This window comes from Acipenser ruthenus, chromosome 48 (genome assembly GCF_902713425.1).
Source record: "Acipenser ruthenus chromosome 48, fAciRut3.2 maternal haplotype, whole genome shotgun sequence".
Taxonomy (NCBI): Eukaryota; Metazoa; Chordata; class Actinopteri; order Acipenseriformes; family Acipenseridae; genus Acipenser; species Acipenser ruthenus.
In genome coordinates, this window is record NC_081236.1 from 1,430,938 (window position 1) to 1,445,869 (window position 14,932).

General features: G+C 40.4%; 2 protein-coding genes across 2 annotated transcripts; both read right to left on the bottom strand.

Moving 5' to 3' along the window:
- Positions 1–521: 521 nt before the first annotated feature.
- On the bottom strand, positions 522–4,865 carry LOC117967609 (E3 ubiquitin-protein ligase RNF217-like). The gene is made up of 4 exons (XM_034914836.2): positions 4,731–4,865; positions 2,320–2,405; positions 1,857–2,006; positions 522–1,438 (listed from the first exon to the last, which is right to left on the bottom strand). The coding sequence occupies exons 1-4, from the start codon at positions 4,834–4,836 to the stop codon at positions 983–985; spliced, it is 798 nt and encodes a 265-aa protein (XP_034770727.2). The 5' UTR covers positions 4,837–4,865; the 3' UTR covers positions 522–982.
- A 1,639-nt stretch (positions 4,866–6,504) lies between these two features.
- LOC117404439 (cornifelin homolog A) lies at positions 6,505–13,663 on the bottom strand. Its single transcript, XM_059014559.1, has 4 exons — positions 13,607–13,663; positions 9,020–9,235; positions 8,038–8,174; positions 6,505–7,298 (listed from the first exon to the last, which is right to left on the bottom strand). Exons 2-4 carry the CDS (start codon positions 9,213–9,215, stop codon positions 7,164–7,166), a joined length of 468 nt encoding a protein of 155 aa, XP_058870542.1. The 5' UTR covers positions 9,216–9,235; positions 13,607–13,663; the 3' UTR covers positions 6,505–7,163.
- Between the last annotated feature and the right edge of the window lie 1,269 nt (positions 13,664–14,932).

Consider the following 14,932-nt stretch of genomic DNA (forward strand, 5'->3'; position numbering starts at 1 on the left):
TACAATTGTTACAAGATATCACATTATTTTTTACATACAATTACATTATTTTTTACAAATTATTTTTACATACAATTCCCCATTTATACAGCTGGGTTTTTACTGGATCAATCTAGGTAAAGTACCTTGCTCAAGGGCACAGCAGCAGTGCCCCCCCACCTGGGATTGAACCCACGACCCTCCGGTCAAGAGTCCAGAGCCCTAACCACTACTCCACACTGCTGCCCTATATTTCTTATATAGCGTTTTTACAGATCAAAAAAAAATAAATAAATAAATAAATTAATATACTTAATTAATATCCTTTTTTAAAGGAGTGACAAAATGTACATCATTTATAAAAATCAGGCAGAGAAATCACAGCCTGATCTTTAGGGTCCATTCTCTTACCTATAGTGACGTTAATACTACCCCCCCCCCCCCCCCTTAATGATCCATTCCTTCACTCATCTTAGCACCAGCAACAATATAACTGTACCCCTCTCTGCATTTACACAGGCTTTAAAAAAATAAACACGAAGTGAATCTAGAAGTTTTATTACAAAACCTCATTTTTGTTCTATCCAGTATTTTAAAAAACCCTTGCAGAACAAACTTGGGTCTTTAGTAGATATGGCTGTGACTCATGATGAACTGTTTAAAATAAGGATGTGATGATCAATTTAAACACAATAAGAATTAGAAACCTAATATCATGAATGAAAGATCCCAGAGATTCTGCATCAGCAGCATGGCTGGGTAACCCATTCCACTCCCTCACCAGCTCTCTGTGTGAAGAAGCGTCTCCTTCCCTCTGTCCTACGTCTGTCTCCACTTTCCAGCTGCGTCCTCTGATCCTGGTATCTGCGCTTCAATTATTGGTCAGGGTTTGTCAACTTATTTTAAGATCCTCCCTAATTTGTCTTAGTTCCAGTCTCAGTAGATTGAGTTCTTTCCCCATTTCTCTCCCCTGTGCTCCCTGGGATTAACAGAATGGACCTCCTTAACAGTCCAGCCTCTGTCTCTCTGCTCTGGGCTTGGAGCACTGCAACGCCCAGTAAAGGCCAGGCCCAGTTCTCTTGCAGTTCTCGCTTCTCTCCAGGCAGATGAAACAGAACCTGTGCCTACAGCCCTGGCAGCACACGTACTTACACCCCCCTGTGTGCATGGTGAGCTGGTGGCACTTAGGACAGGCTCGAAACAGAGGGCACCCCAGCACCTTGCTAGCGGGCTCTGTGACAATGCTACAGGAAAGCAGGGCTGAGATCAGACCACAGGCTTTGTTAGTGCAGCCGGCCCCTTCTCCAGCCTCTTCTCCCCCCTGCCAGGGGCTGAGGCAGGCCCAGCACAAGAGACAGGGCTTCCCTCGGCTGCGGGAACACCCAGGGCAGACGACGCACAGAGCCACAGAGGCGTCATCATCACCAGGGTGCTGCAGGAGGAGGCTGCAGGCTGGGCACTGGGCAGAGAGAGAGAGAGAGAGAGAGAGAGAGAGAGAGAGAGAGAGAGAGAGAGAGAGAGAGAGAGAGAGAGAGAGAGAGAGAGAGAGAGAGAGAGAGAGAGAGAGAGAGAGAGAGGTTCATGTCAATAGGCGGTCAACGGCATTTCACAGTCTTAAAAATGGGAATTTCAACAAATAAAAAGTAAGGAAATTGATTTTTCAAGAATGGTGAGCTCTCCTCTCAGAGGGTCAGTGACAGTGGTAAAGCCTGGGTGAGCTCTCCTCTCAGGGGGTCAGTGACAGTGGTAAAGCCTGGGTGAGCTCTCCTCTCAGGGGGTCAGTGACAGTGGTAAAGCCTGGGGGAGCTCTCCTCTCAGGGGGTCAGTGACAGTGGTAAATGGAAGTGAATGGGTTTTAAACCCAGACTGTCAGGTACCTTCTTGTAGAGTTCTGGCCGGTCCTGTGCGATCAGATTGACCCTCTCCTCCAGGGCACAGAGTTCTGGTTCTGGAAGCTGGGTCAGCTTCCGGGTCTCTCTCCAGGACCACTCCTTACCACAGACCGGGCAACGAAACTCGAGACTCTTCTGCAGAAAAAAAACATAAGAGGTCCAGTGGTTAAAGAAAGGGGCTTGAACCCAGGAGGTTCATATCCCAGCTCAGCCACTGAATCCCTGTGTGTGAGCAAGTCACCTAACCTCCTTGTGCTCCGTCCTTCGGATGAGACGTAAAACAAACAAGGTCCTATTGGAAGTCTAGGTCAATTGCAGTTGTTGATGATGCATAGTTCACCCCCCTAGTAGGGGGTGGTGTACGTAACCCAAATGTTCAGTTGTATAGAATATTCACACAGAAAGAAAAGATGCAATAAAACAGGTGATTCACACCCCAGATGTCTACCTGGTCCAGGAGGCTTTTGACAGATTCAGTGACATCAGCAGGGTTGACACTGTGGCCACAGGAAGCGAGAGGGAACTGGGCGTTTCCTAGGAGACAAGCAAGAACAAACGTGAACTAGTGCTGGTGCAGGGTCCCCGAGTGTCTCCCCTGGTAAAGGCACGGCCGCGTGGTGTGCAGGGGGGAGTCACACAGTCAGGGGAGCTCAGGGATCCCCGAGGGTCTCCCCTGGTAAAGGCACGGCCGCGTGGTGTGCAGGGGGAGTCACACAGTCAGGGGAGCGCAGGGGTCCCCGAGGGTCTCCCCTGGTAAAGGCACGGCCGCGTGGTGTGCAGGGGGGAGTCAAACAGTCAGGGGAGTGCAGGGGTCCCCGAGGGTCTCCCCTGGTAAAGGCACGGCCGCGTGGTGTGCAGGGGGGAGTCACACAGTCAGGGGAGCGCAGGGTTCCCCGAGGGTCTCCCCTGGTAAAGGCACGGCTGTGTGGTGTGCAGGGGGGAGTCACACAGTCAGGGGAGCGCAGGGGTCCCCGAGGGTCTCCCCTGGTAAAGGAACTGCCGCGTGGTGTGCAGGGGGGAGTCACACAGTCAGGGGAGCGCAGGGGTCCCCGAGGGTCTCCCCTGGTAAAGGCACGGCCACGTGGTGTGCAGGGGGGAGTCACACAGTCAGGGGAGCGCAGGGGTCCCCGAGGGTCTCCCCTGGTAAAGGCACGGCTGTGTGGTGTGCAGGGGGGAGTCACACAGTCAGGGGAGCGCAGGGGTCCCCGAGGGTCTCCCCTGGTAAAGGCACGGCTGTGTGGTGTGCAGGGGGGAGTCACACAGTCAGGGGAGTATTCTAATTGCATTGCCGTCTACTGATAACTGAAAAACAACTTACTCAAATCCGAGGGCATTTTACTTATATAACTTTCTAACTGTCTTACGTTCTAACTATAGTACGGAGGAGGCTGTATGGTCCAGTGGTTAAAGAAAAGGGCTTGTAACCAGGAGGTCCCCGGTTCAAATCCCACCTCAGCCACTGACTCATTGTGTGACCCTCAGCAAGTCACTTAACCTCCTTGTGCTCCGTCTTTCGGGTGAGACGTAGTTGTAAGTGACTCTGCAGCTGATGCATAGTTCACACACCCTAATCTCTGTAAGTCGCCTTGGATAAAGGCGTCTGCTAAATAAACAAAAAAAAAATAGTACCTATTTCAATACAATACCGTCCTCATGTTACACATTCTATACGTCCTCTTGTAATTCTAGCTGTATATTTAAGACGTTTCAAACTGAAACCGAACCAAAATCAAAAGCGAAAGCATATGCATGTAGACCCTACAATGCGCACCATAAACCTCCAATCCCCAGTCGCTATCACTCCAGGTGCATTCACCAATACGCAGCCATATCTTCCGCAGTTCAGGGCAGCCGGTGCTTGTTCAGTCGTGGGAAACCACCTTGGGTTTCGCCCGTCACCTCCACCGTGCTGAGTTTTGACTGTGTGTCTGTAGTAAGCATGCACTTCTGCAAACTCTTCTTCGGTCATTTCTCTTGTTTGTCTGAAGCACAATAAAACCGAACTACGTTTCACTTTCTTTTTGTTTTTACTTCGCGTCTTTCTCCTTCTTAACAAAAAAAAAAAGCACAGCTAAAACGGAACGGTATTAATTAATAGACCCCTTTCTCTTGGTGTGTGTGTTTATCGAGTAGACTTTGTTTCTATGAAACGTAGACCTTTTCAAAGTTCCCTGGAGTTAAAGCACAGCAAAGTTCGATAAAGCACAGGGGAAAGCACAGGGAAGCACTGTAAAGCACAGAGATGTCTGGTAAAGCATAGGGAAGCATTGTAAAGCACAGAGAGGTCTGGTAAAGCATAGGGAAGCATTGTAAAGCACAGAGAGGTCTGGTAAAGCATAGGGAAGCATTGTAAAGCACAGAGAGGTCTGGTAAAGCATAGGGAAGCATTGTAAAGCACAGAGAGGTCTGGTAAAGCATAGGGAAGCATTGTAAAGCACAGAGAGGTGTGGTAAAGCATAGGGAAGCATTGTAAAGCACAGAGAGGTCTGGTAAAGCATAGGGAAGCATTGTAAAGCACAGAGAGGTCTGGTAAAGCATAGGGAGGCATTGTAAAGCACAGAGAGGTCTGGTAAAGCACAGGGAAGCATTGTAAAGCACAGGGAGGTATGGTAAAGCATAGGGAAGCATTGTAAAGCACAGAGAGGTCTGGTAAAGCAAATTTAAAAACATGGCAAACTATGGTCAATTAATTAATTGTATAACCATCAGGAAAGCATTGGAAAACTGCAGTATTATGAGTAATGAAATGCTGTGTTATAATGTCAGTAATAAAGTCGAGTCCTGTTTCGATTCAGTATTTGTAAAAGGCTTCCCACTTTCTCCCCGTGTTTCTGTACTCTGAGCTCAAACCCCGCTTACCTCTCTTTCTCTGCGGCTCCAGGAGTCGATATGTTCTGTCCGCGTTTGGAATTAACGTCAAATTCGGTTTTCTTGAAAATACAACATCCCTGCTCGGGAACGCCATTTTTTTTTTTTAACTAAAACCAGGAAGACCATAAACTAAACTAAACAACCGTGTTAGTTGCTTATCAGCACCGAGGCAGGAAACGAACAGCTGTAAGGGGAATTCAAGCCCTTACTGATATGTTTATCAGAGGTAAAACACGTTGAAGTGTTTATTAACACTAGCAACACCAGTCCGCTTTAAAGGAGTGTTATAAAAACTGAACAGACACATGGCAAATGACATTTAATAGAGAAAAGTGTAAGGTACTGCACGCAGGCAATAAAATGTGCATTATAAATATCATATGGGGGATACTGAAATTGAAGAAGGAATTTATGAAAAAGACCTAGGAGTTTATGCTGACTCAGAAATGTCTTCATCTAGACAGTGTGGGGAAACTATATATTGTGAGAAGTGTTGAATTTAAATCAAGGGAAGTAATGTTAAAACTTCACAATGCATTAGTAAGACCTCACCTAGAATATTGTGTTCAGTTCTGGTCACCTTGTTACAAAAAGGATATTGCTGATCTAGAAAGAGTGCAAAGAATAGCAACCAGAATTATCCCGGGTTTAAAAGGCATGTCGTATGCAGACAGGCTAAAAGAATTGAATCTATTCAGTCTTGAACAAAGACGACTACGCGGCGATCTGATTCAAGCATTCAAAATCCTAAAAGGTATTGACAATGTCAACCCAGGGTTCTTTTTCGACCTGACAAAAGAAACAAGCACCAGGGAAATGAAGATTAGATAAAGGGGCATTCAGAACAGAAAACAGGAGGCACTTTTTTACACAATAATCGTGAGGGTCTGGAACCAACTCCCCAGTAATGTTGTTGAAGCTGACACCCTGGGATCCTTCAAGAAGCTGCTTGATGAGATTCTGGGATCAATAAGCTACTAACAACCAAACGAGCAAGATGGGCCGAATGGGGCCTCCTCTCGTTTGTAAACTTTCTTATGTTCTTCTTATGTTCTAAAAAAACCTTATGCTTTAAAATCTAAATCCCTACATTAGCACTGACAACATTACCGCTGCCCCCTCTCTAAGGGAGGGCAAAGCAAGGCTGTAGGACCTGTTTTCTTAACTCTTATTTGATTAGCAACACTATCCCCTTTAAAGAAGCGTTAATCCAGGTTTTAAAAATCAATTTCCTAACATCTTATTAAAACCAGCAACACTGTGTCTTTAAATAAATAAATAAAATAATGTTATTACTTCTTGTGGATATATATATATATATATATATATATATATATATATATATATATATATATATATATATATATATATATATATATATATATATATATATACTGTATATATATACTGTGTGTATATATATAAGTATACAGTGATGACAACAGGTCAAATGGTGAAAATAAAGGAAAAACTAAGATGAGATCGGGCACAAAGTTGTAATTCTTAACCTTTGGTAATACACCTGTAAGTCATACAGTAATTACTTTGCAGTTTGGCGCTACCTGCTGGATATATTTGATACTGCATTCTCAGGCAAATATGCAGATAGGGGTGTAGATTCTTCAGCGATGACGAGTGTCATTGTCAATTAACAGCTTATACGTCACCCGTATTCTATATTGTCATGGAATCATTGCTATTTTGCTTGAAAAAAAAATGCAATTATTTTATTGAAAATGAACATTTTATTAAAAATACCGTTTTCAAAAATGTGTTGTTTATTTATTACAGAAATACATAAACAGCTCCTTATTATATAAAGGTTAAATGTGCACCTTATGTATAACAATTACCTGGAATTAGGGTAACAAACTAACTATATATAAACTACATATAAATACATATATAGGTGCAATCAGAAGCAAATTTGTAAGCAAATTAAAATGTACGGGTCAATTAAGAAACTTACACAGCTTGTCTCTCAATTTATTTTCAGCACCTCGGACAGCGCGGTATATCCGTGATGTGAAATCTGTGAAACCAGCCTGTCAAATTCCCACTACATCTAATCCTGGGCACAGATTCGGTGCACCAAACGCTACAAGAGAATGTTCAAGTGAAAAGCAATTCCACAATACAACCCTATTTGGTGATCAATTATTTAGAATCACTTAGAAATGCATATGCATATATATATATATATATATATATATATATATATATATATATATATATATATATATATATATATATATATATATATATATATATATATATATATTTTGCTGGTAGGTGGTGCAGTGAATATAGACACTTCCATATAAAATCGCTGAGAAAGCTGCTGACGCATCTGCTTGTGCTGTAAGCTGAGGGGGTTCCTGCAGGGCTCCCAGCCTCCTCCTCCTGCTCCGATCCTGGGCTCTAGCGTCCGACAAACACGGTTGGGCCAGCAAGACCAACTACTGTCGTCTTACGCTTTTTGGCCTCCCGAGCCATCTGACACCAGGCACAAGGGTGGAACAAACACATATTAAACCAGTCATCGGCAATGGATCCCTGGAGACAGAAGACAGGCGGGGTCAAAACGGGATGGACAGGTGATTTGACCAATCAGCTGATTAATGACAGCGATTCATTTAATGAAACAGTTTACAGCTATCAAAAGTTTTAAGTCATAAAGTCGAATGAAAGCTGCTGAATAACGTTACGTTAACATATTGAATTACAAACCGCTTTGTGGTTTTGCTATATACTTAAACCAATTTAAAATATGTAACATTTCCAAATCTAAAATGAAATACTACTGAGCTACGATTACGGCTTCCGGTGTAGACTTTTACAAGATCATTATGCAGTTTCTTTGATTTCATGATGTTAAATAAAAAATGATGTTCCTATAGTTTTTAAATCATGTCTCAATCATAAAATTTTGGCCATAGCTGTACAGAATATCCCATGAATATTCACAAAGCGCGGTGTTTATTTCAGTCTCGTTCGTGGAACGGCGACAGGACTATGAGCCTCATGGCGCATCCTCGATTTTTTTCATGGGAGGCTGTGTGGTCCAGTGGTTAAAGAAAAGGGCTTGTAACCAGGTGGTCCCCGGTTCAAATCCCACCTCAGCCACTGACTCACTGTGTGACCCTGAGCAAGTCACTTAACCTCCTTGTGCTCCGTCTTTCGGGTGAGATGTACTTGTAAGTGACTCTGCAGCTGATGCATAGTTCACACACCCTAGTCTCTGTAAGTCGCGTTGGATAAAGGCGTCTGCTAAATAAACTAATAATAATAATACCTCGATCTTGTGTCTCTCTCTGAATCCAGTCCTCATAGCCACAGAGGTCCCACAAAGCAGGGTCACCAAACAGCTCTCTCCCATGGCCTGTGCGACCTCCATCTGCAGGAGAGGCAGGCACAGCATTCCAAAGCAGCCTGAGACAGAACACAGAACACAGAACATTGAAACACAGAACACTGAAATACAGAACACAGAACACCGCACATTGAAATACAGAACTCAGAACATTGAAATACAGAACACAGAACACTGAAATACAGAACACAGAACACAGAACACTGAAATACAGAACACAGAACACCGCACATTGAAATACAGAACACAGAACACTGAAATACAGAACACAGAACACCGCACATTGAAATACAGAACACAGAACACAGAAATACAGAACACAGAACACTGAAATACAGAACACAGAACACAGAACACTGAAATACAGAACACAGAACACAGAAATACAGGTAATGCAGTCCAATTAGGGGGGGGGGGGGGGGGGGAGAGTCTGTTTCATTACCGAAACGTTTAAACTTTAGTATGAAACATATTTAAACTTTATCAGATTGGAAATATGTATTAACATCTCTTAAGATATCAGCAAATCTACAGACAGCTAAGTTTTGCCTCACCCGATTATAATGAACTGATTTTGCTTCATAAACCTGCTGAAGCAATGTTACGTTAACACTTTAAATTACACGCCGCTTTGTAGTTTTCGATAAACTGACAAAAATGGAAAAAGGTGACATTTCGAAATCTAACATGAAATACTACTGTACTGTTATTATGGCTTCCGGTAGACTTTCGAGAGATCATTTTTTTCTTGTTTGATTACATGATGCTAAATAAAAGATCTCAATTATGTTCACATATATATATATATATATATATATATATATATATATATATATATATATATATATATTAACAATGTCTCAATCCTTAAATTCTAAGATGTAAGAAGATATGATGGACTTACAGCTTGGCATATCTTCGGCACAGCTTAATATGCCAGAGTCCCACTTTCTGGGGTTCACCTGAAGATGTGCCACTGTCTGAGATTGCTGTAGCATGACCTGCGGTTGTGCCACTGCCACAGGCTGCGCCACTGCCACAGTCTGCGCCATTGCCACAGGCTGCGCCACTGCCATAGGCTGCGCCATTACCATAGCCATTGCCACAGGATATGAAGACCCTAAACAAGCAAAACAGGGAGACAATATCCAAGTGAGTTAAGGTCCTTGTAGCTAACAAGATAGTTTCATCAAATCTCTGCCCCACGCACAGCCATTCGCTACACAGATATCAAATGTGCAGTTCATAGCACACATGTATTATCATTTCATAGCATGATATCTGGTGCTGTACTGGTTTAAAGAAAACTCTGTACAAGCCATGCTTTTAGATGGTCTTCCTGGGTCACCCGGTGAATGACATTGTGGGCAGCAGTGTGGAGTAGTGGTTAGGGCTCTGGACTCTTGACCGGAGGGTTGTGGGTTCAATCCCCAGTGGGCAAGGTACTTTACCTTGATTGCTCCAGTAAAAACCCAACTGTATAAATGGGTAATTGTATGTAAAATAATGTGATATCTGTATAATGTGAAATAATGTATAATGTGATATCTTGTAACAATTGTAAGTCGCCCTGGATAAGGGCGTCTGCTAAGAAATAAATAATAATAATAATAATAATAATTGTCCCCGCCCCTCCACTGGCTTCTTTCCTGTCAATAACCAATCAGCCGATTTCCCTATTGACTGACAGGCTTTCAGCCAGTGACATGACCCAGAAGACACTGCTGGAGTGACCAAGTAAGCGAAGCAGTAACAGACTTCCTGAAAGGCAACGCAAGCAAACTGAGAACTTCGGGCAGTACCAGATGTTGTAAGATGAGAATGCACGCTTGTTATACTATGTGCTTCTTTCAGAACTGCACATCTGAGACCTCTAAGTTTATTAGCTGGAATTAATAATCCATAACTATTAAAAACTAAATCGTGCTGGATTTAGAAACAGTAAAAGAAACGAACATTCAATGGCAAACCTTTCGACTAGAAGTCGTTTTCAATGTCTTCAAATGAGTTAAGAGACAACTTTAGGACCGGAACCTTTGCAAAGCTTTAGTAAATTTGGAAGAAAAAAATAACTAGTTCTGGTCACTAGCTCTCTGCATTATAGATTACATGCAAACACGCTTCTTAAAATTAGTGACGCTGGTCTTTTCCTACACTTTGAATCCTGTTTTATGCTAGCATCATGTTTACATAATACGGGGCAGCAGTGTGGAGTAGTGGTTAGGGCTCTAGACTCTTGACTGGAGGGTCGTGGGTTCAATCCCAGGTGGGGGGACGCTGCTGCTGTACCCTTGAGCAAGGTACTTCACCTAGATTGTTCCAGTAAAAAAAACAAAAAAACAACTGTATAAATAAGTAATTGTATGTACAAATAATGTGATATCTTTATAATGTGAAATAATGTATAATGTGTATAATGTGAAATAATGCGATATCTTGTAACAATTGTAAGTCGCCCTGGATAAGGGCGTCTGCTAAAAAATTAATAATAATAACAACAATAATAATAATAATAATAATTGCATGTGTCCCTCTCTACAGCCCCTAGTGGCCATAGGATGTTGTTGCATGTGTCAATTAAACTGAAAAAAATAAATAACGAATTGGAGTGCTACGTTCCCAAGTTCATCTCCAGTACGCCGGCGTGCAAGGGGATCCGTCAACCAGAAGAACCAGATGTTTTTCACATCTTGACTGACTCTGTGTCCCAATATATCACCTTTGTAAGAAATTATTTTGTGATATTTAACAATCAGGGATGTTCACAGTGTGGTGTCTTGCTGTGCAGTTGCAGAGAATGAGACGGACACTGTGTTGAACTGTATACGAGTTTCCTGGGAGTACAGGACGAGTTTCCTGGGAGTACAGGACGAGTACAAACGCAGACATGGTTGGTTTGGTATCAGCATGTAGAATGAGCTCTGTAGGTGGAGTGTACCCTTGAGCAAGGTACTTTACCTAGATTGCTCCAGTAAAAACCTGTATAAATGGGTAATTGTATGTAAAAATAATGTGAGATCTTGTAACAATTGTTAGTCGCCCTGGATAAGGGCGTCAGCTAAGAAATAAATAATAATATATTTTATTGTTCTATAATACCTCTGAATGTTAGGCAATGCAACTTGAAGTTATTTTAAGATAAGAAAAAAAATAAGAAAAATGACCTTCAAATATTATACTTGGTTAAATATTTCGAATTATAATTCCAATCCTGCCGACACTTGTCCTTTGCTAAGGGCCAACATCAAAAATTTCAAAAGCGCCCCTCTGACAGCTGGATCCGGTTTATCTTAAGCTGTTCTGGGTGCTTGTGGGCAACATTAAACACGCTGATAAAACAAAACCGCGTGAACATGTGGTCGCGTTTGGTGATGCGCATCTAGTTTCTGTTAGTTTGTGTTTTTCTCACATAGACTTCTTAGGAGCCCAAATAGATAAATCGAGATAAAGCAGTACCAGAAATTGCGCCAGATTCGCAGCGTTTTTTCGCATTGGAATTGTTTTTTGTAACGAATGGATATTTATAGAGCGAGTATCAAAATGTTTTCAGTAAACAGCGGTGAATTTTTACGTTAGCTTGATAATATGAGCTCTTTAAATGGAGGCAATGTGGACTAATGATCGCTTTCCTGGGGAGTGATCATACCCTCCAATACCGGACGTGTCTGTGTTTTTCACTGTCCAAACGGTGCAAGCCCAAACTACCAGGGATTGATGTTACCGTAGCATCAGCAAGTGGTACCTCGTCAGAATGTGGTACACGTCAGAAAATGGTACTCTGTCACAACATTCTCAGAAGGGCGTTCCATGTGTGGGCGTTTGGTCGAATTTACATCTGATTGGGGTTCTTAGAGGTTTTTGTACTGTGAAAATGAGTCAGTTTACCACTAACGCTTTTAAATATAAATACTTGTTTTCCAACACCGAGCAGTAAGATTAAATCTAGTTTAGATACAGCGGGATAAATTATGAGAACGAAAACTGAAGAGACACCCGCACTGGATTCTGGGCTTGCTTGTAGGGCTGATAGCGCTTGCAGTTTTTAAAAAGTAAAAAGTATTAACGAAATAAAATAATTGCCATTGTATCACACCGAAGTACACCCAACACGACTCTGCAAGCGTGAAACTAACAAAGCTGATCAAATACATAGATTTTTGTATTTTTAATTATTTTTTAATATTTTTTTATTATTTAAAGAGACAGTAACCAAATTTTGCACATTCTGCCCATAGCCTTTCAATGTCATTTTATTAGCAATTTCTTTCCTTTTTGTTTTTGAAGGGGCTTGATTTGTTTTGTAACCTCCTCTCTTAATATTTCGTTTGAGGTGATATTTCTAGGATATCTGGCACTCTGCTATATTATTATTATTTATTTATTTATTATCAGACACTCTTATCCAGGGCGACTTAGAAGATATCACATTATTTTTACATACAATTACATTATTTTTTTTACATACAATTCCCCATTTATACAGTTGGGTTTTTACTGGAGCAATCTAGGTAAAGTACCTTGCTTAAGGGTACAGCAGCAGTGTCCCCCACCTGGGATTGAACCCACAACCCTCCGGTCAAGGGTCCAGAGCCCTAACCACTACTCCAGACTGCTGCCCCTATAGTGTTGATTAATAATAATAATAATAATAATAATAATAATAATAATAATAATAATAATAATAATAATAATAATAATAATAATAATAATAAATAAAACTCCGTCTTTTTTCATGTCATACCAAGTTCATCAGTATGTTCACTTTTCACAAAAAAGCTAAATACTCGCTCGCTTAATTATGCGGACAGCCTTTATTTACAAAACTTACAAATCAACCGAGCGAGTCTAAAACAGATCGAATCCGCTATTTACCCAACAGAGGTGTTTTCTCTATATATATATATATATATATATTAAATAGCGATATTTATTTCTACAATGCACGGTACTGTAAGAAACGAGAAAGAAGAGTCGGACGCATCAGCAACAATCGCATCACAGGCGTGAGACTTCACTTTACACGACTGAATAGAGCCCAGAATCACAAAAACATGCTATACGATTGCTGCTGTCTGTCTGTCAGCATTAAACAAATTAACCAGTGTCGATAGCTTCCTCACATAATAGTACTATATAAAAATACATTATTATTTAAAATGAAACAAAATCGTCTGTGTGTCGTAATACAGTATCCCGTTGTAAATGTATACCACGATATTCACATGTAGAAAACCGGCCATTACGACTTCATCAGGGATGAAGAAAGAGGAATATGATACTGTATAGTAAAGGCTAAAATATTTACCATGTATTACTAATAATAATAATAATAATAATAATAATAATAATAATAATAATAATAATAATAATAATAATAACGGTGCTGTGATCAATATTAAAGACACAACATTATTCTGAATATGAAATAAATCAATATGCGCAGTGTTTTTTAAAATGGCACAAGCCAGTTACCTCCGAGGAGTCCCCTTACCTTAGTTATGCTTCGTCTGTTTCTGTGTTGGAAGACTGTCCGTCACACGCGTGCTCCTCAGAGTTAATCCTTATAAGGAGCTGAAGACGGCCGCGTCTGTACGTCAACGACCACGCAGCGTGTGGTTTGTACACACCAGCGTGCCGAAATTAAAACGATAAACCAAGTCAGCGCCGCTTCTAAATTAAACCCTTCGCTGCGGCTGGTGTGCCAAAACGGCGACTTTTCATTGCCCCCCCACCCTCAGAAGAATTAGTTCCAGGAATAACCTTTAATTAAGAACCTAACCTTATAATAACGTTTTTTTTTTCTGAACACGTGGGTTCATTTTAAACCATTTAAAGAACCGCGTAATATGGTTTGGTTCTAAGGTTATATTTTTTCAATTCTTTCAACATATTGATCACAAATATAAAGAGTACCCAGCACAGAATAGATTACACGTTTCATAATTCCGTTTTATTCCCCTGGAAAAAAATCACACTGTTGTAATAATGTTACCTGCCCCTATTTAATTGTACCCCCTTTTTGTATATCGACTGTGCTTGATTGTATTAGTCATAACTAAGCAACACTCTGCAAAACCTTGTTTTTTTAAATAACTAAAGGCAGTTATAAATGTAATTAAACATGTAGACACAATGAGATTTCTAAAAGATGAATACCTTTTGTAGCTACAATACAAAAGCTTAACATGTCATCTAAAACCATGATCATGTTTATCCTTTGCTTAGAATGCGACAGCTTATAAACAGTCTGGTATGATAGCAATAAAGTTTCATTTTTAAATGCTTACACAGTCAAAATAAAACATTTATTACATATAATCCATGCATATAAAACTATTTTATAATAAGATAATTATAAAGTTGATATAAATGAACGCATAAGAACTGTTACATTAAAAACGATCCTCAATAAACAGGAAAACCGTGCAAGCACAAACTATAAATACAAAGAAAAAGGACACTTCCATGAAAGGAAATAACGTTTCATATTAATCAGGATTATTGAAATTCATATTTCATCATAGTTGAGAAAATACTTCGCCCTGGATAAGGGCGTTTGCTAATAAATAAATAAATAAATAAATAAATAAATAAATAATAATAATAATAATAATAATAATAATAATAATAATAATAATAATAATAAAGTATTTGATGAAATATATGTATATTTAAAACAAAACCATACACTTGCCTTTACTCCCACACCCTGAAATTACCTTAATATTGACGATTATTTTTTAAATTGGGTTAATAGTTGTTCAATATTAGTGTAAAATACTTAAAAAGTGATACGCAAATATACACGAGAATTAAT

What these genes read in the sequence shown, in the direction of transcription:
- LOC117967609 (XM_034914836.2), bottom strand. Translation starts at nt 4,836, where the DNA reads ATGGCGTTCCCGAGCAGGGATGTTGTATTTTCAAGAAAACCGAATTTG. An exon ending in GGAGCCGCAGAGAAAGAGAG is followed by an intron (nt 2,406 to 4,730) that starts GTAAGCGGGGTT and finishes CTTGTCTCCTAG; the next exon opens with GAAACGCCCAGTTCCCTCTC. An exon ending in TCAAAAGCCTCCTGGACCAG is followed by an intron (nt 2,007 to 2,319) that starts GTAGACATCTGG and finishes TTTTTTCTGCAG; the next exon opens with AAGAGTCTCGAGTTTCGTTG.
- LOC117404439 (XM_059014559.1), bottom strand. Translation starts at nt 9,215, where the DNA reads ATGGCTATGGTAATGGCGCAGCCTATGGCAGTGGCGCAGCCTGTGGCA. An exon ending in TGCCGAAGATATGCCAAGCT is followed by an intron (nt 8,175 to 9,019) that starts GTAAGTCCATCA and finishes GTTCTGTCTCAG; the next exon opens with GCTGCTTTGGAATGCTGTGC. An exon ending in GAGAGAGACACAAGATCGAG is followed by an intron (nt 7,299 to 8,037) that starts GTATTATTATTA and finishes TTCTGTCTCCAG; the next exon opens with GGATCCATTGCCGATGACTG.